We start from the raw sequence: 22,513 nt of genomic DNA, 5'->3' as shown, positions 1-22,513 counted from the left end.
CATATTGTGCATATTTATACTTTGCTTTTAGAGATCTAAATATGTAGAAGTTTCAAATTATAAGAATACTTTCCATAATTGACTTTACCTTATTTGATAAGCATTGGCTTACTAGGAAAATATCTTTATTGATTTGATTTTGTGGGGTTGTATACATATAGATTGCTGAACAAAAATCAGCTTGTTGTTTCCAAATGTTAGTACCATCTGGATTTTTTAAAAAACAAAAGGCATTTAAAAAATATATTCTTGGGCCTCCCTGGTGGCGCAGCGGTTGAGCGCTGGGTTGCGAAGCTGCCCGCAGCCTCTGCAGTGCCGGTTCGATCCCCGGCTGCTCCCCGGCCACCGGAGGAGGGTCCCACATGGCGCGCAGACCTCTCCTGCCGCCCACTGCTCCCCTCAGCAGTGTACTTCAGTCCTTCTGCCTGCTCTGCTCCCCGCTCTGGCTCTGGTGAATTCTCTGACCCTCCCGCACTTCTGACTGTACCCAGTGCTTGTATGTATAAATAAATAAATAAATCTTTAAAAAAATAAAATAAATAAAATAAAATCAGACACTTCTAAAAAAATATATATATTCTTAAGGAATACATTTTATAGTTTGATGAATTTAATCATTACCTACTAAAAGTGTTAATAGATAATTGAAATCTAACTCCTCAGCTTATATATGGTGTAATGAGCTAGAAGTAATTTAGGCACTCGTATGGTATCTATCTGACACATATTGAATATATTTAGAATTTTGGTTTATTTTTGTTCTATACATGGCTAACTAAATGTTTTATATCCAATATCTAAGGAAATTTTCTCAGTCTGTTAGGTGTGTAAGTCTCAATTATTACACCTATGAACTAAAAGTTTTGATATAAACATTAAAGCATATATAATGTAAAATTCCCTTACTGTGTTTTAATTTTGTCATTTTTTTTTTTTTCAGAAAGCACAAACATGCCAACAGAGACTAGATAGGGAAATTTCCAGCTTTCTCAAAATGATTAAGGAATGTGACATGGCTAAAGGTAAAAATATACAAATAAGACAAACACTATCCCCAAAAGCCCACTCTTTACCACAGCCCATTAGCATATATATTGACTTTCTATAGTTTGACTACATTTTAGAAAATTTTTGGTTTGTAATTCAGAATTGTATTTGATAAAATTATTTAAAAATTTTATAAGAGCTTTTTAAAATTTCTGCTCATGGAGGAAGCTTCCTTTATAGATTAGTTATGTTTTTATTCATCTAAGAAAAAAATGAAACAAAATTCAAGTTAACATTTTGATGATATAAATAACATTTTGACTACATAATGATAATTCTATTTATAAGTCCCAGAAGACTTGGATTTGGGAATCAGACTGTTTTGGGTTTGAATCCCTACTGTCACTTACTAATTGTTACTTTGAATAATACATATTACTTACTTGACCCTCAGTTTCCCCATCTATTAAATGAAGAGGCTGGTAATTTCCAGGTCTTGGCCTTTTATGATTCTATTTTAATGTAGACATGAACTTGTTTAGATAATGATGTAACTTTTTAAAAAATTTATTTTATTCATACAAGAATGGGGTATAGGCCAGAGGTGCTGGGGCGGTAAGAAAAAATTCACTAAGACAGTGGGGAGCAGAACAGGCGGATCTACTGAAATACATGGCTGAGGGGGAGCAGTGGGCTAGACAGGAGAGGTCTTCTGCACCATGTGGGTTAGCTCCCTGACCCGGAATTGAACTCATGCTGCAGTGACTGGTGATAGCTTGATAGTGCTGAGACTTTAATCCCTGTGCCACCAGGGAGGCCCCTAATGATCTAACTTTTAATAGTAACTTTGTCCTCACTCTCTATTAATTTTGAATTACCAAAAGGCTGTAAATACACAAAATTCTAAATCCATTGTAAATTGTTAAGTATTGAGAAAAAATTGCTCAATATATATATATATTAAAAAAAGTTTCATAGTCTTAGACTCCTGTAAGTTACTTTAGACTTCAGCTGTGATTTGTTTATACATAATTTCACTGAAATATAATTGACTTAGTTGTCTGAGTTTTATAACTATCACTTTTAATTAAGAATTTGTTTCCCTCAGTGGACTCCTAGCTTCTGTTTAATAGCCCAGAGAATGTGAGTAAATGTTAATATTAGAGTAAATTGACCATAGGTATTCTGTATTTAGCCAAATGTATCTTGAATTTTCCTTTTCAGTTCAATAAACATTTATGTCAACAATGATAGCTTTGGGAAGGATATCAAATAATTTTGATTAATTGTAGGCTAGAATATTGTTCAGCACTATTCACCTTCAAGGGACTCATAATGTTAAATAACAACAGCTCAATGTTAAATAACAACAACTTTATTAGAGACAATTCATATAGGCTAAAATTCACCCATGTGAATATACCACTCAGTGTTTTTTTTTATGGACTAGTGTTTTTTAGTTATGCGACTAGCAGTGGGCTTTTAAAATGCCATCTTCATCAAGAACCATCAAAAGAAAGAAGAGATACTAACAATATTTAAAATATGTAGGAAATGTTCAGAGTGAGGTAGAGTATAAAGATTAATTCCTTTAAACTTACCGAAAAAAAGATTACATCACAACCAAGTTAAATTATTGAGGTTGTTTTTAAGCCTTGAGTCAAATTTCTTGATTCAGATTATATATATGACATGTTACTCATAATGATGGTATGTACCTATTGTGCCCTTAGAGATATGCATAATAGTCAAAACCATGAAAGAGATAACTTCATTTTGGACAGTGCCATCTGGGAGACTTTGAGATATTTGACTATGATTTGACAACCCTATTCCATATATGTACAGTAAAATTCTATGAACATATGCACAGATAATTATGAACATTATTTTCTAAAAGATCAGTTTGCCTAAGCAAAACTACATTTTATATAAATAGTATGTAAATAGTATCAAGGTGATTTAATGGAGAGAGTTAAAGGCAACTGTACCTGCTTGCTATTCATGCCAAGGGATTATGCTATAATCTTGCACTGTGTGTTTTATTAAAGAAGCCGATACATACACACCCTGCTCCAAACTGTCTACAAAGTTTGCCAATGACTTCTCAAGACAGAAATCTAAAATGATTCTGGACACACTCCAAATCTTGCAGTTGAAATTGTTGTCTTACATCTTAGTATAAAACTGTATGAACTTTAAAATTCAGATCCCTGTCCTCTTATTTTAACATCTGCCATAGGGTTCAACTCTGTCCTCAAATCCAGCAGTCTACCCATTAGTCTCCCAACTTCTGGGGTACCCTTCATCTCCCTTCATTTAATCTTAAGGGGAGTTGAATTATAAGACTTTTAGGGAAACTACAAACTCAGATTCTGTGAAATACTGCAATATTGCAGCCAGGTTAATTTTAGAAAATTACCTTTTTTTTTTTTTCCTGTTGAAAAATTCTTTTATGGGTGCTTATAACTTTAAAATAAAATGCAAATTCTTTTTTTTTTTTTAAAGATTTATTTTATTTATTTATACAAGTACTGGGTACAGTCAGAAGCACGGGAGGGTGAGAGAATTCACCAGAGCCAGAGCTGGGAACAGAATAGGCAGACTGACGAAGTACACTGCTGAGGGGAGCAGTGGGCAGCAGGAGAGGTCTGCGCGCCATGTGGGATCCTTGCCTGCGGCTGGGGATTGAACCTGCGCTGCAGAGGCTGCGGGCAACTTCTCAGCCCAGCGCTCAACTGCTGCGCCATCAGGGGAGGCCCTAAAATGCAAATTCTAACCTGGAATTTAAAGACCTTCATAGTCTGATGACAACTTGATTTTTCAGCTTAATTTATAATTATTCTTCATGACCTCTGAAAAAAAAACTTGATGAAATACTCTTTTGATTTCAAATGCCACCTATTGAAATACTACTTTTATTTTGATGTATGGATCTTAAACTTAATTTCTGCCTGGATAAATGTCAAAATTTATGTACCTGGCATTGACAACACATCGTTTACATTTCAATGAATGCATTAAAATCTCTATTTTATCTGAACCAAAAGCCTGGTTGCAGAAAAAAAAAAAAAAATCACCCAGGGAACCTTCTGAGTCATCAGTGAATGGTGTCTTTTGGTTAAAACATCCAAGAGCTTCCAGGTCATCTTCACTTTATTTCGAAAGAGTCCTTCTAATGACCTGCAAATGTCTCCAGTCCCCTTTTACCTTTCTGTCCTAATTTCCTAGTCCCTCTGCTTGCTCCTCTCCAGCTTCAATGGCTGCCTTGCTCTCCCTCAAAACCAGGCATGCTCCTGCCTCAGGACTGGATTATGCAGGCCCCTCAGCCTGGAATGCTTTTCTTTAGGGTACTTACTCTCTTCCTAACCTCCCCAGGTCTTTACTCAAACAGGGCCTCTGATGGAGACTTCCTCATTCTGTTGGCACTGGTTTGAGTCTCCATGTCCATGCCCTGACATGTCTGGTGCTCCAGGCCATGGAGCACTGTGGACTACATTCCATGGTTTCCTTGCCTTCCAACTGTTGACTGGCTTCAGCAAATGGGAGACCCTGCTGAAAACTGGTAAAGGGGATGAGGGGGCTAGAAAAGTAGGTCAAAAGTTTCCTCCTCCCTCTAGCCAGTCTACCACTGCTGTCTGGGCTCCTACCTGCTGATTGCTTCGTTATGTGACTCCAGTGACACTGTTCCCTTCCTTTGCCTCCTGTCCCAGAATGGTAAATGTTCTCCATACCAATCTGTTTATGTACTCTCCTCCCCTTTGTGAGTAAATTTTTTAAATTATTTTCAGGGTCAGTTTCCCTTGACCTTGCCAGTTCCCTTGACCTTGCCAGCCCTGCCAGGGCTCTTGCTGATAACAGCCTATCCAGACTTCCAGTTCCCCTCAACTCATGCTATCCTCTCACCTTCCTTTAACTTTTAAGTTGCCACTCATCAAACCTCCTGATAACTGTGTGTGTAGTTGATCATCTGCCTCTCCTGTTATAGTATAAACACTATAAAAACAGGAATTTTTGTCCTTTTATTCACAAATTATCTTTAGCACCTAAACAATGCACAGCATGTTTTAAGTGAATGATTGAAGTGAATGAGCTACTTATTTAACTCATTCTCTTGCACTCAAGGAGAAATAAGTCCTAAATTTGTTCTGTCAGTTTATAAGTATAAAGATAGTTCAAGCCAATGAGACCTTACAGAGATAAAATAGGGAAGAAGCCATGAGCACTCTGGCGTGTTTTGCATTCTTTTACCAATAAGGGTTCCATAGTTATGCTATTGATTTTATATCTTCCTTACCTCTAGAGCCAGCTTATTTTCTAAGGCAAATCTTTGAGTAATTCTTTGACTTGGGTAGAATTAATAATAATAATTCTATGAAGGGTAGAATCTCTATCTCATCTAAATATTTCACTTCTATATAATCACGGATTATATAATCATTCAGTAGCAGTGAAGATGTGATTCAGAATTCTGGCTTCTAATATTCCAGTGATGATTCTTTGGTAGGCAATCTTATTTAATGTTTTCATTGCTTCAAAGATTTTCACTTTGTCTTTGGCGTTAGTTTTATTCTCTCTAGGCTTGAATTTTGTTATCTATGTTGCTGTTTTAATCTAGAAATCTGGGAAAGTTCTTAGACATTATCTCTTCATATTTTGCTTATTCATATTCTGCCAGAATGTTCTGTAGAGATTTAAAGTTTTAATTTTTGGTAAAAAACAAAGTCAGGGGTTGATACTAAGCAGCCTTGCCCCAGAGTCTGCTCTTAACCAAGAAAGTCTGGAATAAGTCAAGAATTTTGCATTTGCCCCTAATATCTGATCTATGGGCTAGAAAAGTGTATCTATTTATAACTAGATCTGCAGTTAAAGGTGGAATTTTTTGAGGACAATCGAATTAGCGAGGCTGTTATAGTTGAGGTATTGTTCAAATCCTTAGTTTCCTATTCCTATTTCAGAGGTAGGATGGGATTGATGTAAAACAGCATTTCCAAATCCTCAAGAAATCTATTTTTCCCCATGTCATTTTTTTCTTGGTCTGATACTCTTTTATCTCTTGGATCTCTCTACTTTCTTTCCTTCTCCCACCCACCAATATGCTTAAGTAGACCACAGCCACCTTCCCCTTTGGGTATAGCAGCAACTTTTTATCTGATCATCCTGCTTCCAGATGATGATCCATGGGATGTTCCATGGTTAGGAACAGAGATGCTTCTAAAATAGAAACACCCTTACCAGAAGTCTTCGAGTGTATTCCAAATTCCAATTTGACCAAATTTGCCTTGCATCACCTTCAGTAGTCTCTCTCCCTTTTACTCTGTTCATTGATACTAAACTTTTCTTATGCTACAGGGTCTCAACATACATTGTTAACCAAGGTGTAAGACACTGCTTTCTCTCATCTTTCAAAAGTAACTTCCAGGAACTTCCTTGACCTTTCTAAGACTAAGTATGCATATTTTGTGTCTCCAAATCGCCCTGTTGTGATTTGACCCTGTTGTGGCACTGACCACCCCACTGAACTCTTCCTGTTTGTGTTACCGCTTTTGGGTTGGCCCAGCCTTCTCTCTTAGAATCAGCGAAAGATCAGCTTAAAAGTAACGGCCTCAACAGTGGTTTCTGCTCACATCTGTCATACACCTATAGAATAGGGATGGGGGAGCTTCTGTCTTTATCAAGCTTGATTTCAGGCTGCAAGGCTGAGGAATCAAGTAGATGGGACAACATGGTTGTGAAACTAAGTGATTTATTATTTCACCCAGAGTCTGTCAGAGAAGGCAAAGACAGGCAAGCATCATGCTGGGAGCTAATTTAACTGTTTTATGTATCATCAAGTTCTTTCTCTCTTCATCCCATTGATGTGGCACAGACCATAGCTGCGCTCCTTTCCAGCCTTTCCCACAGATGGAATGCTATAGGTCACAGTGACTCTACCCTAATTACAACTTACTTCCTTGACTGGTTTTTCTTGTAGGATCATTACCATGAGGTGAGGAATCTATTTCCAAGACAATAAAATTAGGAATGATGCAAATCTAATTATAATCTTTGGCAGTTTTACTCAGTTTGATTAAGATGAATCTTATTGCCTCCCTTCACCCTTATCAGCAAAAGAATGCTAAATACTTCCCAAAGTTCTGCTGACTTGTCCTCTTGACCCCAGAAGGTCTCCTTAACTGGTACCCTTTTCTATATATAAAAAAAATTTTCCAACTAATCATACACCTCCCCTCTTATTCTAATTGGTATTGTTCATTCAATAGTAATTGCTTTATTTTCTGTTTTCCTGCTACACTGCAAGGTCTATAAGAACAAAGACTTTCTCTACTATGTCTCCTCTCTCCCCAGCACCTCGTGGCTGCCACATGGAAACCACTTAATAAATGGCAGATGCAAATCCTTTCACTTCTTTATAGTTCTCATTGATCATATATCTGACACTATCCTCTTCTCAGGGCTACTCTTTTCTATGGTAATTTTAGATTTGTTTTATCAGACATTATATTTAGCAGTAACAATATTAATTATTTTTCAAGGTCCAACTCAGGTCTCACTTTTTTTTTTTAATCAATCACCATTAGTCTGTCCTATAGTGATAACTCCTATTTCTGATATCTAACTTTTGTGTATTTGCAACTCATTTGCTCCATCTTATAACATCCTTGATATTGTTTTATTCTTATTTAACTCATTTAGCACATGCTTATTTTGAACTATGTAGTTTATATTGCAATTAATCAAAATTAGAATGCTTTGTAGTATTTGTTTAGTGGATGGTTGTATTCAAGCTCATCATTTTAATTTGAGGAAGAAATATATTTATAGTCTACATCTTACATAGTGGTACTTCTCAATCTTAAAGTTAGTTTCATGTAGTAGAAGTTTTTAGAAGATTAGTTAATGTTTATGTGCAAATATATTTTTCTCCATTTTGAGGAGAGAATACTGATTTTCTTGAGGCACTTGGATAATTCCAATTAGGTATGAAAGTGAATTTTTACAATGCCTCTTCTCATGCAGGTTAAGTCATGTTTATCATATACATAGATGCATTTGTTTTGTTTTTCCACCACAAAAGAGTAATTGTCTCATTTAAGTATTTATTTCTTGTGATGTTTAGCTTTGTAAATCGATAGTTTTTGGACTATTTATTCTCTCTCCTGTTTGTGTTTATTTAAAAAAAAATGTGTTGCGGTAGCACCATTACTAGAAGTTCAAGGGTGAGGAAATGAAACACTTTTCATCCAGCTTTTTTCTTTTAAATATCTTGTCCCCAATGATAGAAATACTTGAGCAGTGTCAAGCAAAAAAAGAAAATGTAGTTCAAAAAGGTCTATTTTTTAATCTTCCCTAATAAACCCAATAATAGAATAAAAAAGCACCACCTTATTTATAACTAAAGCACAGCAATTCTTTTGCTATAAAATAATATAATCCAAAGTCACTTGGCTTTTCTATGCAAGCAATGCAAGTAAAATATTTTATTCATTTCCTTATTCTTTCAATAAATACTTGAGTCTTTTGTCAATGCAGGGAATTTGAGGGATTAATGAGGTTTAGAGTTACATAGGATAGCAAAGATATGCCACCTATGTTAGCATGTGACTAAAGGGAACTCAGGAACCCCTAAACTTACATGCTCTAAGGGGACACAGCCATAAGTGAACATAAAGGCAAGGCATATGTGTGGTTTGAAAGATCTTTAATAGAATTAGTGTGCATAGAGAGAAGGATATTTTTCTCAATGAATCACTAAATACCCCATACCCTCCTGGGCAAATGTCCAACAAAACAGGGTTAGCTTGAAGCAGTACCACTAAGACCTGAAAGGTTGTTCACAAATATAGTTACCTTCTGGCAGGGAACCATAAGAAAGAAAGGGGTTCTGCAGCAGGTCCCAGAAAGCTGGGATAAAAGGAGATACCAAATCAACATAACACCTGCCATTGCCCGCCTTCCCAAAGGCCTCTTACCCATGTGTCTGTCCTCCACCTGTCTCCTCCTCAGCAGTACCAGGGTACAATTTGGGCCTTAGGAACAAGAGTTAGCTTTTTTCCCCCAACCTGTCTTCCATGTTACATAGCTTAACCTAGCTGCTCAGCTCCGCTCCCTACTTCCCAGTAGCTATTCCAAAGTAGCTTCATGTGAATGGGATGGGGAACTTGGTACCTCCCCCAACATATATACATTGCCCATGTTCTCTATTACAATGAATTTGGCTGCTTTTGCAGTCCAGTAAGTCTGGTGCTTCCCACAGGGATATTTAAGGAAGACTTCATGGGGAAGATGAACATGGCTTTGACAAAAAATCATTTTGGTTAAGTAGGGAGACTTCTTGAATATGAACAATTATTTCCAATATTCGGGGAAGAAGGAACATCTTGAATAAAGATTTAGAGTAAGTAGACAAGAAGAATATTTCTGGGAAAAGAGGTATTTCCAGGAAAACAGTCTGCTGAATTTGATTATTCAGTCTATGGAGTGCCTTAAAAGTTACACTAAGGAGAGTAGACTTTTTCTCTATTAGAGGTCAATGGAGGTCATCTGTGTTAGGTTTCAGTTTGTTAGCATAAAAAGAAGCAAATACTTCCCTTCTACTTTCAAAAGTTAGCCAATTTAAAAAAATTACAGTGTAATCATGAAAACGACAGATTGTAAGCTTTTTATACATGTCTCTAAAGTTAAATTTTTCACATATGAGCTAGCATCTTTCCTGAGTATAAAAATATTTTTAGTATAAAAACTTTTCCTCAGAATTAATAGCATCCAATTCTGTTGTCAGCCAAATATGGTAACATGCCTGACCTTTTTGTATTTATTGGTTACAGTTTAGTCTCTAAATATTTATTGGCTAACACATATCTGCAGTGATTTCCAGTTAACTTTTCTAGAATCTTAGCCATTTCTTCCTTTTTATGTCGCAACATGCAGACATGTAAGAAGGCCCCCGAAGGGCTGCACTGCACAGCTGTATGCCACAGTTCATCAGTAACTCCACTGGGTCACTGTGCATGTTAATATTTCTAAATCATATTTGAACGTTAGAATGTTAGAGAAATTACATAACTCTTGAACAAAAGAATTTGACTCTCAATGTGTTCTTACAAAAACTTGTATTAATATATTCTTCATGGTGTGTCTCTTGAAGACTTGCAGTCAATTTTGTTTAAAAACTGGTAACTAAGAGATAAAGAAAAACCTAAAATCTGACCCTTAAAAACTGACTACAGAACTGAAGCACTAGCAGGGTGGGTGTGTAAGTGGAGGAGGGGTAAGAACAAAGAAGGAAGGAAGCACAGTGGTCTGTGGTGGTCCACTATGGGTGATTTGGTGGTGGGTGCACTTCGATTGTAATAGCTGATGATGGTGTCCAAATATTAACTCAGTTAAAAGTAAATTTAATGGGAAAAAAACCTCATAAGTGTTCTAAAAACTTATTTTGACATTCAGTGTTTTTAATGCTAATTAACAAGCATCTAAAGTGTGAAATATCTAAAACATAGATAAAACCGACAATCAAGCATGTGATGGTATTTAATAAAAGACACATATCCATGAATGACTGTGCTTCTGACTTCCTATCACTTGTGCCATGAAGGTGGAAAATCACTAGATTACCCAGAAAATTCATGGCAGCAGTGGCTCTTTTTTCTTACACATCTCCTCAAGTACTTGGTCTGCAGCTCAGCAGCTCAGCGTGAGACATCTGTTGAAGTGCTATTTAAGTCATACGGCTTCTAGCATCTGGTACTCTTTTTTTTGCTATTTAGCAACTAAGTGCAGGATAAATCTTCACAATGTATATCAGAGATTCAAAATGAAAAATAAAGTATGTGAAATTAAATTTATTATAGAAGATAGTAGTTTTCAATAATTGGCTTTACTAAGAATAGGAAGCACTAGGAAATTGTCTCCTGTAAGATGGAAAGTAAGATAAAATGTCCTTTGGTCTTTGTGACCAGGTTATCCATACCTACATTTACTCTGATCTTTTCTTTCATTGCCCACTTTTGCCTAATGAATATTTTTAAATAATTTTTCTAAAAAAAGAACATTTCTTAGCTCTAACTCATGTTCTTATAGAAAACTTAGAAAATAAGAGTTCATAATTTCAACACCTAGAAATAATAACTGTAAATATTTTGTTATATGTTCTTAGTAAATTTTATTTCCTTTTCATTTCCTATTTGAAAATTTTGTTTTTTATGGGACTCACTGTTTGATGGCCTAATAACTACAAATTGCTGACATTTGGATTTGCTTCATTGTTGTTGTCAGTGGCCTTGTGGGTCATGCTTTAAGAACAGTGTTTTAAGTAAATCAAGATTATTTGAAATACAAAGCATGCTACAGATTGACTTGTCATCTGTTTTGATTTTTTTTATAATGTTTTGATTTTTTTTTTTGATAGAAGAGATGCATGTAAAGGATCTCGGTGTATAACATGAAGTCCAAAACTATTTCAATTAAGTATATTTCTCTCACATCTGGATAGGATATTACATCTTACTTGTTAAGTAGTATGTATGCATTTTCATCTTTCTCTTGCCAAAAATCTGATTTTGGGTTTTTTGGGGTTTTTTTGATGATAGTAAATAGACTAAGAATTTCTTAGGGAATCAGGGAAGTTTTTGATATTACTGTTGTTATTTTGTTCCCAGCTTAGACTAAAAGATACTGAACCTTCACAGGGACAGATTTTTTGAGTGTGAAATGATCTCTTTTAGATTATCCAAATAAAAACTAAGGAAGTTGAGTTAAAGCCACCATCAGATATGTTAGCCATCATTTCAATCACATAATTATTTTTGTCTTTTTTTTTTAGCCTTTTGTTTTGAGTAAAGTTATGTACCTAGTATAGAATATCATGAAAGGAAATGTTTAAAGTTTTTAAATTGTGCTGTCAGTCCTTATCAGTTGCTTACACATTGTATTATTATCTGTGCCTATAAAACTTTTTACAGTACTGACTCTTCTCCTTGTGAAGGATATAAGCCATTTTAGGACAGGATTTCATCCTTTCTCTGTACCAGGTAATGTGCCCTGCATCAGTAGGTACTTAATGATGCCCAAGAGCATGTTATATGCTTTGCTTAATGCAGCTGAAGGAAACATGAAGTTAGTAGATATAAAAATATTTGCAGTTTTTAAGATTACATAAAATTCTACTCATTTTATTTGTTGTTTTTGTTTTTGTAGAAATGCTACCATCATTTCTTCAGAAAGTTGAAGTTGTCTCTGAAGCTTCTAGAGAAACTTGTGTAGCTTTGAGTGATTGCCTTAATCTCTTCACTAAACAAGAAGGGGTACGTAGTTCAGAATTGAATTTTTTCATAATTGTGTGTCACATACTGGATCAGCTAATAAGTTATTGCTTTCAAATTGTTCAAAGGTGAGAGACTATAATCTAAACAAAGGAAATGAATGCTTTCTGTTTGCACCAAAAGTCAGAACTTATTTAGTATTGAGTAAGCAGCATAATTCTGAAATAGCTTTTGTTCATATCTCATCTATATTGCCATATTTTAACAAATAAAGTTGGTCTATTTTATATGCAAAGAATGTAATTCTTTTAGTTAGAAAATCTAGTGCTATCATACTTACCTTTGTGAACTGAGCTCAATGTATTAAATAATTTTTTGTGCTTTTCTCTAGTACTCTCCTATTCAAAAATTTGCCATTTTGCTTTTCCAAATGAGAGTAAGAATGTATGCTATCCATTAGTAATTATTTTTTCTAAGGACTCAATAGTGGGAAATATGTTTGAGTTGTGTAAACTAAGATTTTTCTTATATTTTTGGGTTTTTTCCATTTTCATGATTTTAATGCACGCCAAATAACATTCCGCTTTTTATTTTATTGACTTCTACATGTGTGTTGAATCTTCAGTTTTCTAGGTTAAGATCCTAAATTTCTTTTTCTTATTATAATTTATTTGTAACTTTTGGCTAGAAATTAGGTTTTGGTAAAACATGATAGATTAAAATGGTTTATATGTTTTTCTTACCTCTATCTAAAATTTTATTTTCTCATGATTTGATTTGGAGCCTTGTGAATTCACATACAAATTTTTAAAATGCTATGTGTGTTATGTATACAGGCTTGATATATTGTATATTGTTTTACTTGGAAAATAGGTAACATCTGTAAATACTAATATGAATTCATATAAAACATGCAGAAAGTATTTCAGTATAATGGTGTTAATTATCAGAGATAACAAATTGTTCATTAAATTTAATGGGAAATTAAATTGTTCATTAAATTGAACAATTGTTCATTAAATATTTTAGATGGTTGATTCTTCTAATGCTGTTTGAAAACATCCCTTTTCAGCATTTCTATTTTAAGTGGTTTGCAGATTTTATATTCTAATTTATTTAAATGAGGAATTTAGATTTAGATTTAGATTTAGTGATCTACCTGTATTTAAACAGGATGATAGCATTGCAGAACAAATTATGATGTCATATATCTCAGGTGTTAGGTAGTACATATTAAAACCAAATTTATTCAGATATGTGGTACCTGATGGATGTAGGATGCTTTTTGGATTTTGATATGTATAGTTTTAAATTGAACACAAATTAGAAGTATTATATTACTGTGTGTTTAATTACTGGAGAAACCAAACTATGCTAATTTTTAAATTACTTAAAAACTAGTCTCTCTGAAAATTTAGATGTGCAAGAGTTTTAGCCTAAAGGTTAGATTAATTAACCTCTTTTAGCCTTTAAATTTTATCATGAGGATTAAATAATATAAGCAAAATGCTTACTGTAATTTCTGACAGTTAGCCCTGAGGAAAAAGTCAAGTTGTAATTGTGGGATGCTATCTTGGAGCTTTTGCATCATTGACATTGCATTTATTTTGCTTTCGGAGGAGGTGGTACTTTCTTAAAGAAAATTTATTTGATTATTTGTGGAATGATTGCATTGTGTTCTGTCCTTCCTGTGTTCTCTGAATCATGATACCGCTCAAATAAGGAAGACCATATAGAAAGTTAAGAGCCCTGGCCCTCCCCAGTGGCGCAGCGGTTGAGCGCTGGGTTGCAAAGCTGTCCTCAGACTGTGCAGCCCTGGTTCGATCCCTGGCCACTGGAGGAGGGTCCCACATGGCGCGCAGACCTCTCCTGTCACATCCGCTGCTCCCCTCAGCAGTGTATTTCGTCAGTCTGCCTGTTCTGCTCCCTGCTCTGGCTCTGGTGAAATCTCTCACCCTCTGGCGCTTCTGACTGTACCCAGTGCTTGTATAAATAAATAAATAAATCTTTAAAAAAAAAAATAGTTAAGAACCCTGATGGGAAAGTCTAGTGAACCTCTCTGAAACAGGTTTTTCATAACCAGTTGTGGGGTCTTAGGCAAATTACTGTAAACTGAAAATATATTACACCTCAGTATGGTTTTGGGATCACATATATGTATATATATTGATTTATATGTATATAAAGCATATTAGCATGTTGTATATCATATAGTTTTCACTTAATAAATGACATTTATTACTCCAAACTTTAATTTTTAATATTTCTTTTTAGTATCTTTAAAATTACTTTTAGTATCTTTACAATATCATATTCTATGAAATATAAACTCCATGAGGTCCTCAGAATTTATGAATTTCCTTCTGAGAAATATGATTATAGATAATGAGAAGCCTACAAAATATTTGAAAGATAAATGGCATCATTAAAGTTAGCCTTTCAAATGACTAAGAATTACAACATAGGAATTTAATAGCTTAATTGAAGTCAGAGAAGAATAACTATGTACTGTAATGTCTTATTTATCTGACATAAATTATATTTCTATTATCTGGACATTTTATTGAAAGGGTAATCATAAGCTTTGAACCTACCACACATAGACCTGGGTCTAATTTCTGGCTCTGCTATTTAATGTATTCACTTTAGTTTTTAAATACAATATCCTTTTTAAAGTGGTGACCAACCGAAAAAAGTTTAAAGAGCAATGAGATTGTAAAGGCAAAATACTTGGTATAGTATCTGACACAAAATAGGGAACCAGTAAATATGATTGTAGCTTCCACAACAGGCAAGCTATTTTTATTCTAGTCTAATTGTTTTTTGTTAGATTATTTTGGTTTACTTTGTTGTTTATATTTTGGAAGTATAGGTTTCCCCTGCTTCTGGTGATGTTTTCATAATATTCCCACCACCAAAGCACCATAGTCTACCACCATAGTCCATTGTGTTCCCCATTTTATGCTTCACTTGCTCCTTCCTCCTCCCCCTCTGTTTCAGTTCTTTTTTTTTTTTTTTTTAAAGATTTATTTATTTATTTATTTATTTATACAAGCACTGGGTACAGTCAGAAGCACGGGAGGGTGAGAGAATTCACCAGAGCCAGAACTGGGAGCAGAGCAGGCAGAAGGACTGAAGTACACTGCTGAGGGGAGCAGTGTGCGGCAGGAGAGGTCTGCGCGCCATGTGGGACCCTCCTCCCGTGGCCGGGGAGCAGCCGGGGATCAAACCAGTGCCGCAGAGGCTACGGGCAGCTTCGCAACCCAGCGCTCAACCACTGCGCCACCGGGGAGGCCCTGACTGTTTCAGTTCTATAGTCTGTTTCGAAGGGCTAGTTTTTGAGTTTGGCTTGCTCTGCTCTCTTGTCTGGTTTCTCTATATACTACATATAACTGATACCATCCAGTGTTTGTCTTTCTCCTTCTCACTAGTTTTGCTTAGCATAATCCCTTCCAGCTTCATTCATGTTGTAGCAAATGGGGTGAGTTTATTCTTTTCACTCACTGATATTGTGGTTGTAGTTTCATGTGTGTGTGTGTGTGTGTGTGTGTGTGTGTGTGTGTGTAAAAGAATGGGGTGTAGGCCAAAGGTGTGGGGGTTGAGAGGATTTACCAGAGACATGGTGGGGAGCAGAACAGACAGATTTCCTGAAATACACTGTGGTGATAGCACTGAGACTTCATCCCTAGGAAGTCCCCTCACTAAGTAGTTTTTTGATGGCAGTTATTCTAAATAGCTTTTACTACTTAAGCTAAAATTCTACAACTTATTTTTATCTTTTTCTATGCCTCAGAATTGTCCTGTTGCATGACTGTAACTATATGTCTTTTTTTTTTTCTCTCAAAAGCTTCCAAAGAAGTCAAATATATTTATTAAGTTAATCAGAATCAGCAGATTACTTATTCTTTTATTGGCTAAAGGTGATTCTTAAAAATATACAGTCAAACACCAGAAGCAATTACTAGCCTGACCATTGCAGGGAAATAGAAGGCATAGAATGCAATGACCATTACATCAGTGCTTATTAATCTGTGCCAAACAGATGGCCAGTTATAGAAATTTCAGATACCACTACTCACAAAGAGCCAAGGCCTGTGGAACCCAAATTTCAATGAGCTAAATGAACTCATAAGCAAGCCTATACATTGTATCTTAAACATTGACCTGGGTTTATCATTTTATTATAATCAACATTTTTTTCTATTTTTTAACTTTTAATTAATATTTTATTTTATATAACTCTTACATCATTTTTCATTTTTTTGAAAAGAAGTAATGGTCCACATATGTTAATTAGCTACATGAATGCAGACATAATGATGTAGTTAGTGTAACTATGTGTCTTAATGTAAAAATGTCTTAAGTGAATAATGCCCATAGGACTCTGTGTTTTCTATTTTGGGCCAGTCTTGTTAATGCTTTTTGAGTTTTTATGGGTCTCTAAAAATTCTCTGTCGATTTTTAGATTAACTGTGTTTCTGTCTCTGAAAGTGGAATATTGATGATGAGGCAGCCTCTCCTGTCTCGTCTGCTGCTCCCCTCAGCAGTGTATTTCAGCCAGTCTGCCTGTTCTCTTCCCACTCTGTCTCTGGTGAATCCTCTCACCCCCTGCATCTCTTGCCTGCACCCCAACTCTTGTGTACATAAATAAATCTTTTTAAAAAAGTGGAATGTTGATATCATTTTTCTGATTTACTCTTTCCAATCTCTAGATAATCAAACTCAGCAAAATTATGGCCATCATACGAGTAAACTGGCTTCTCTGAGAAATGTAGGGAGTTTTTTAGTGCCTAGATTTGGGAGTGGACCCTTTTATTTCTGTGCTATGTGGGTGTTCTTTGCTTCAAATGGGCATGATCTGATATGACCTCTAACTCTACAGTTTCCTCACTTCCCTCTCATCTGAGCAAAATTCCTTAACACATTAGATTATTGTTGTGCATGCTCTCATGGATACTTGAGGTATCCATATGACTTCTACATAAATGCAGTAGTATTGCAGGCATATTTTACTTGCAAATGGTATTATTTAATGTTGTTGAAAAAACTGTAATATGTAAAATAATCTGTAAAGTTTGTGATCTACTAAAGAAAATGTAGATGTTTGTCACCTTATGAATGTAACTTTGAAAATTTGAATTTGTAGGGTGGTGTATTTGAGAAACTTAACAGAATGTGCATGCTATATTTTTTTTCTTTAATCTTGTTTGAAAGTCCCATTTATAAGACTGGAAACTGGTTTCATGAATGATTTTTGGGTCTGTAGTTTTTCTCAGCAGAGGGTGGTATTGGAAATGGTTAACTTGTCACACAGAAGCAATCACTGGTGCCTTCCTTGTTCTGTGTATTATCAAGTTCCCTTAATATTAGTCAAATTTGCTTTTCCAAAGTGGGAAAAGGCAGCTGCATATACTTGTTCAGAGCTCTCTTATAATCACTTTTTTCACTTACATGAACTTTTAAAGTTCATTTCAGCTCACTTATATTTTATACTTCCGTGTTAAATCTCCTGACTGCTACAGAGCTGCAAATCAAATGTATGATTGGGTGATAGTAATGCTAAGTGTGTGGTATACTGGAAAGACTCAGAATTTAAATTGGAAGCAACCAAAAGGCATTTTTTCTCCAATTACATGCTGATGGCTTTGGAGAGAAATCACAGACTCATTTGGGCTTATAATTCTATAAAGTCATGGTCTGTAATATTTATGTAGCTTTCTGGGGTGTTCAAAGACTTAATCATTTTGTGTTTCTAATTTTTGTTTCTGAAGTTTACATCTTTCAAGCCTTTACCTCTAACTCAACAGTTTCCTCACTTCCCTCTCATCTGAGCAAAATTCCTTAACACATTAGATAATTGTCACATATGCTCTCAGTCTCTTCCACTCTCAACACATCTTTCCTTTTATTGGAGGTATGTCTCCTGGATCCATCCTGCTTCAAAACAGGTCTTCTCTACATTTTGAATTCTCTGCTCTCTTACAGCTTCTGCTTTTCTACATCCCTTTCCATTTCCAGTTTTGAAAATATGATACCTTCTGTTATTCTTTATTGCTCAACTGGTCCACAGAAACTATTCTTGTCAGTATCTCCTGATTGTTAAATCAGATAACAACTTTAAATTACCTGCTGACCCTTTGAAGGATCTGGCATTTGACTGCTTCTTGCTTTGTGGAATTCTTCTCTATGATTTCCACAGTGCCTCCCCTTTCTGGGACTTTTTCCTTTTTAGCAGTTCATTCTCATCCCTCCCAAAAGCATCTTTTCTTCTGCCTATGCTTTGAGGTTTCTATGGGTGGCCTTCTCACTCAGCATTCTCTCAGGCTAATCTCATCTACTCCTTCAACCAGAAATCCATCATGACTCAGGTATCTCCACCTTAGATCTTTCCTGAGCTCCGAACCAGTATATCCTGTATATGCCTTTTGAACATGTGGTTGTATCAGAAGCATTTAAAAACCAAAGTGTCTAAAACTAAATTATCAGTTCAACCAAAAGATGGAATTAGCACTTATTCCATAACTCAAGCCAGAAATATGGGCGCTATCTTTGTTTTATCCTTCTTCTTTTAACCCTACCTTTATCAAGTCCTGCCATTTTAATTCTGTATTTCAGTTGTCTATCTCTTTTAACTTCCTCTTCCCTCACCCCAACACAGAAATTCTCCATGGCCACTCTATTATATAAAGTTCTCAGTATTGTCCTGTTGGGTAACTGCCATCATTTCCTAATCCAGGCTTCACCCTTCAGAACTGAGTTAGTTGTCCCTCCTATTCCATGAGTTCTTCTCTCTTGTAGCACTTACCCGATATCATTATATATTTACTAAAATGGAGTGCCTAGAGTAAGCAACTCTATCTTTTATAGCTATTTGGCATATAGTAAATGATGAGTGAATATTTGAATGAATAATGAATGTAGAGAGGAAAGGATATAAGCTTTAAGATCAACCAGGCCATTAACTCTGCTACCTCAACCTTGAGCAGATTAGTACATCTCTGGAAATTGTTTCCAAATCTGAAAATAAGAATACAAATGAGTTATTTTATCTGAAATTCCCCAGCACAGTACCTAACATATTTTGGGTGCTCTGTAAATTGCCTTCTAAAACAAAGTAGTCTTTGTTGTTTAATGTTTTGTTTTGCTGCCTAGTACTACTATTGTAAATGGCATTTATTCTGAAATTTTCAGGGTCTAGGAAGAATGAGTCTGTAGCAGAAATTCCTTTTTAATGCCAGTGTGATGTTTCAAAATCCATTCATATTTAATTATCAATTTAGAATTAAAAAAAAGGAAAACTAACTTTTCAATGACACCATAAAACCTCACTGACTCTCCAAATTTTCTGAGTATGGTCCTTTCTTTTTACAGATTTTAGAGCTGTAGTGCAAATATAACCAACCTCTGTTGGATGAATTTGCCATTCCCTGGGATCTTGTCAAAGGCATGTTTAATATTATTCCGTATTATTCTGATCCTTTAAAGACTGAGGACAGACTTACGTGTATTAAAAAGGTTTAAAACTACCGTTGGAACAGAGTTTGTGTTTTTTCCCCACCAAAACCTCATAGTTAACCAGACATCTCACAGGCCTTAACATCACATGTAAATGTGGGGTTTATGAGGTGGGTTTCCTGTGCTTTGAGTGCCTTTCAAGTCTAACTGGAATACGAAACCATTTATTGCATGTAAAATGGTTTCACATTAATAAGATTATTTCCGTTGTTTTCCTTATGCTCAAATCGTAGCCCAAAAAAGGATTTTAAAATGTTAATTTTGGAATCAGAAATAGTAACTCTTCAGTGGAAACCTGAGTGTCAGTTTTCTTCCAGGTGGAAAAGAAAGGAAAGGCTGTTGGCGAGGCGCAGGCTAGCCATTGAAAAGTTGCCGGGGCGGGCCTCTCCAGGCGAGGGCTGCCACACAGCGCCCACTCTAGGACCTCGCCGGAGCCTCTGCCGGGATGGACTCGGGGCACGAGTAGCCTTTTCTTCCCCGAAAATTCCAGGCCACCGGCATGCTAGGCGGGTGGGGGCGGTTGCTGGCTCCCGCTGCCCCCTGGCAGGTCCCTACCTGCGCCTCCGCCAGCCGGTGACTTGGAAGGGGGTGGGGAGGAGGGAGGACGCCAGCAGCGGAGCCGCCTGCCGCAGGCCATTCGCGGCGCTGCCCGCGCTCTCCCCGCGAGCTGGAGGGCGGCTCTGCGGCCGAGGGGCTCAGGGACTCTGGTGGCCCTCCTGGCGCCTGTGTGGAAGTCCTGGGCTGTGGGCGGGCCGCGCCCCTGTTGGACCTCACCGGAGCCAGGGGCGGGCCACCAAAGGTGACTTAGGGAGACCTTGCGGTGCCGCCCTGGGTCGCCGAGGGAAGGCGGAGGAACAGGCCGAGCCGAGCGCATTCGTGCCGGAGCTGGCGGAGGAGCGCAGGGTGGAGCGCGCCAGCTGGGATCCCCGGATCCGGCCCAGGTGGGTGGGTGTGTGTTTGCTCTGGGGCTTTGCTGGGTCAGCCTCTGGGACAACGGAGGACACTGGGGAAGGGGTGGGGGGGGAGGCCAGCCGAGATTTAGGGATGTAAGTAGATCCAAGAATAGTTGGCTGCTGGCTGGCTTGCGGAGCGGGGTGCAGCCGTGGCTGGTGGGGAGGGGTGCGGGAAGCTGGGAGACCCGGCTCTCTGCCTAGCAGGGTCCTCCTGCCCTGTGTGTTTGCATCGGCGAGAGCCCCTGGGGGAAAAGCCTGGTGATGTGTTTTTTCACTAAACATTGGTATTAGGTCAAGTGGGACTAGAGTGGGAGGAGTAAGACAGTGAAAGACATTATTGTCCTAAATAACCTTCCAAGTTAGTGATTTTTTGCATGTCTCTGCCCTGGCTGACATTGAGATGAACTTAACCATCCAGTGTTCTGAGGCCACTAAATTTCCAAGAAAACGAGGGGAAGTGCATGCGTGTATTGAGGAGAGAGGAAATTATTCTGGAGTTGGGGACTGGGGGAGGCGACTTTTAACTTGCGTGTTTTGATTGGGATTTTAGATTGCTCATAGGCTTCTTTGTAGCCTGAACCAGTGGAGAATCATGTTCTCTCACATTCAGAGCATGTGGCTAGTTGTTTTCTGTTGCTGTTTCTCCCCTCTCACCGCCCCCCCCCCTTTTTGGATTTGGAGGGGGAGGGTAGTAAGGAGAGGAAGATGCCAGTGAAGAGCTTTTGAGAGTTGTTAAAGCTATTAAAAGTTTCTTAATTTTAATCGGGATCAAAGACAGAATGAAGGCACTTCATCCTGAGGACTTAGAGTTGCTAGCAGGACTCTTTCAAAAGAGAAAAAATGCTTGAAATGTGTTGGTGGAATGTGAGTAGGATAAAATATGAGCATCTAAATGTAAATTTTCTTTTCAGTTTGAGAACAAACCAAAGTTAATCTCATCTCATCTCGGGTCCAAATCATGTTTGATTTCAGCTTTGAAGATGATGACGTGGCTAGTTAGCTCAGTTTTTTTGAGCAGATATTAATTTGAGCATGAATTCTGGAGAACCATTGTGCCAGTATTATTTTTACTAGTCTGAGGTCTTAAAGGAATTTGTATCACTGTAAATATAGTTGCAGAACTTTAGTTTGCCTTCTCTAGAAGCTTTTAAAAGGTTTACTATTGCATTTAATTGTTGGTAAAAGTGACCCACATAATCTTTTTACCCTCAGTTATGCACCTTGCAGAATGGAGGAAAAGTAAAAAGCTTACTAGGCTTTCCATATTAAAAACAAAAGCATTTCCTATGGGGACTCAACCTGAGGGGGAGGGGGAAGCAAATATTCTTCAAAAATAAAAAAAAATTAAAAAAATAAAAACAAAAGCATATACTGGTATTCGGGGTTGTTTATAAAGATAGTCCAAGCATATTTTAAATATTCAAGAAAAAGGTAATTATGCAACACTACAATCTGTACAGTGTGTGTTTACTATATACATTCTTTTAAAATTTCATGGATTTTTCAGCATTTCTGGCATTCAGATATGATTGTGTAATAGTTTCATGAGGACTAGATAAGGAAAATTGTAATTTCTCTAAAAAGTACAAATTTTGAATTTGTGTTTTACCCACATTCAACATAGATGCCTATATATTTTTAAAAGTTATTGTATATTTAATCCAGAAATACACTGCTACAAATTAATGTTTGAAGCAGCTAGGCTTAAGTTATAGATAGACAATTTTATTTTCATTTGACTCAATGTTAAGGATGTAACTCCCAATATTTTTATAATGATCCATGATATTTTTG

General features: G+C 36.7%; 1 protein-coding gene across 1 annotated transcript in view; it reads left to right on the top strand.

Moving 5' to 3' along the window:
* OSBPL1A (oxysterol binding protein like 1A) overlaps window positions 1-22,513 on the top strand; it is a gene marked incomplete at both ends in the record, with an annotated part of 170,242 nt that overhangs the window by 45,330 nt on the left and 102,399 nt on the right. Inside the window, 2 exons of the mRNA XM_084252790.1 lie at window positions 941-1,022; window positions 12,187-12,293. Of these exons, the coding sequence (XP_084108916.1) occupies window positions 941-1,022; window positions 12,187-12,293 (189 nt within the window). The remainder of the gene's footprint in view (window positions 1-940; window positions 1,023-12,186; window positions 12,294-22,513) is intronic.

The sequence above is a fragment of the Talpa europaea genome, assembly GCF_964194135.1.
Source record: "Talpa europaea genome assembly, chromosome: 13".
NCBI classification, from domain to species: domain Eukaryota; kingdom Metazoa; phylum Chordata; class Mammalia; order Eulipotyphla; family Talpidae; genus Talpa; species Talpa europaea.
Note: the sequence above shows the minus strand (reverse complement) of the source record. Positions and strands in the feature narration are given on the sequence as shown.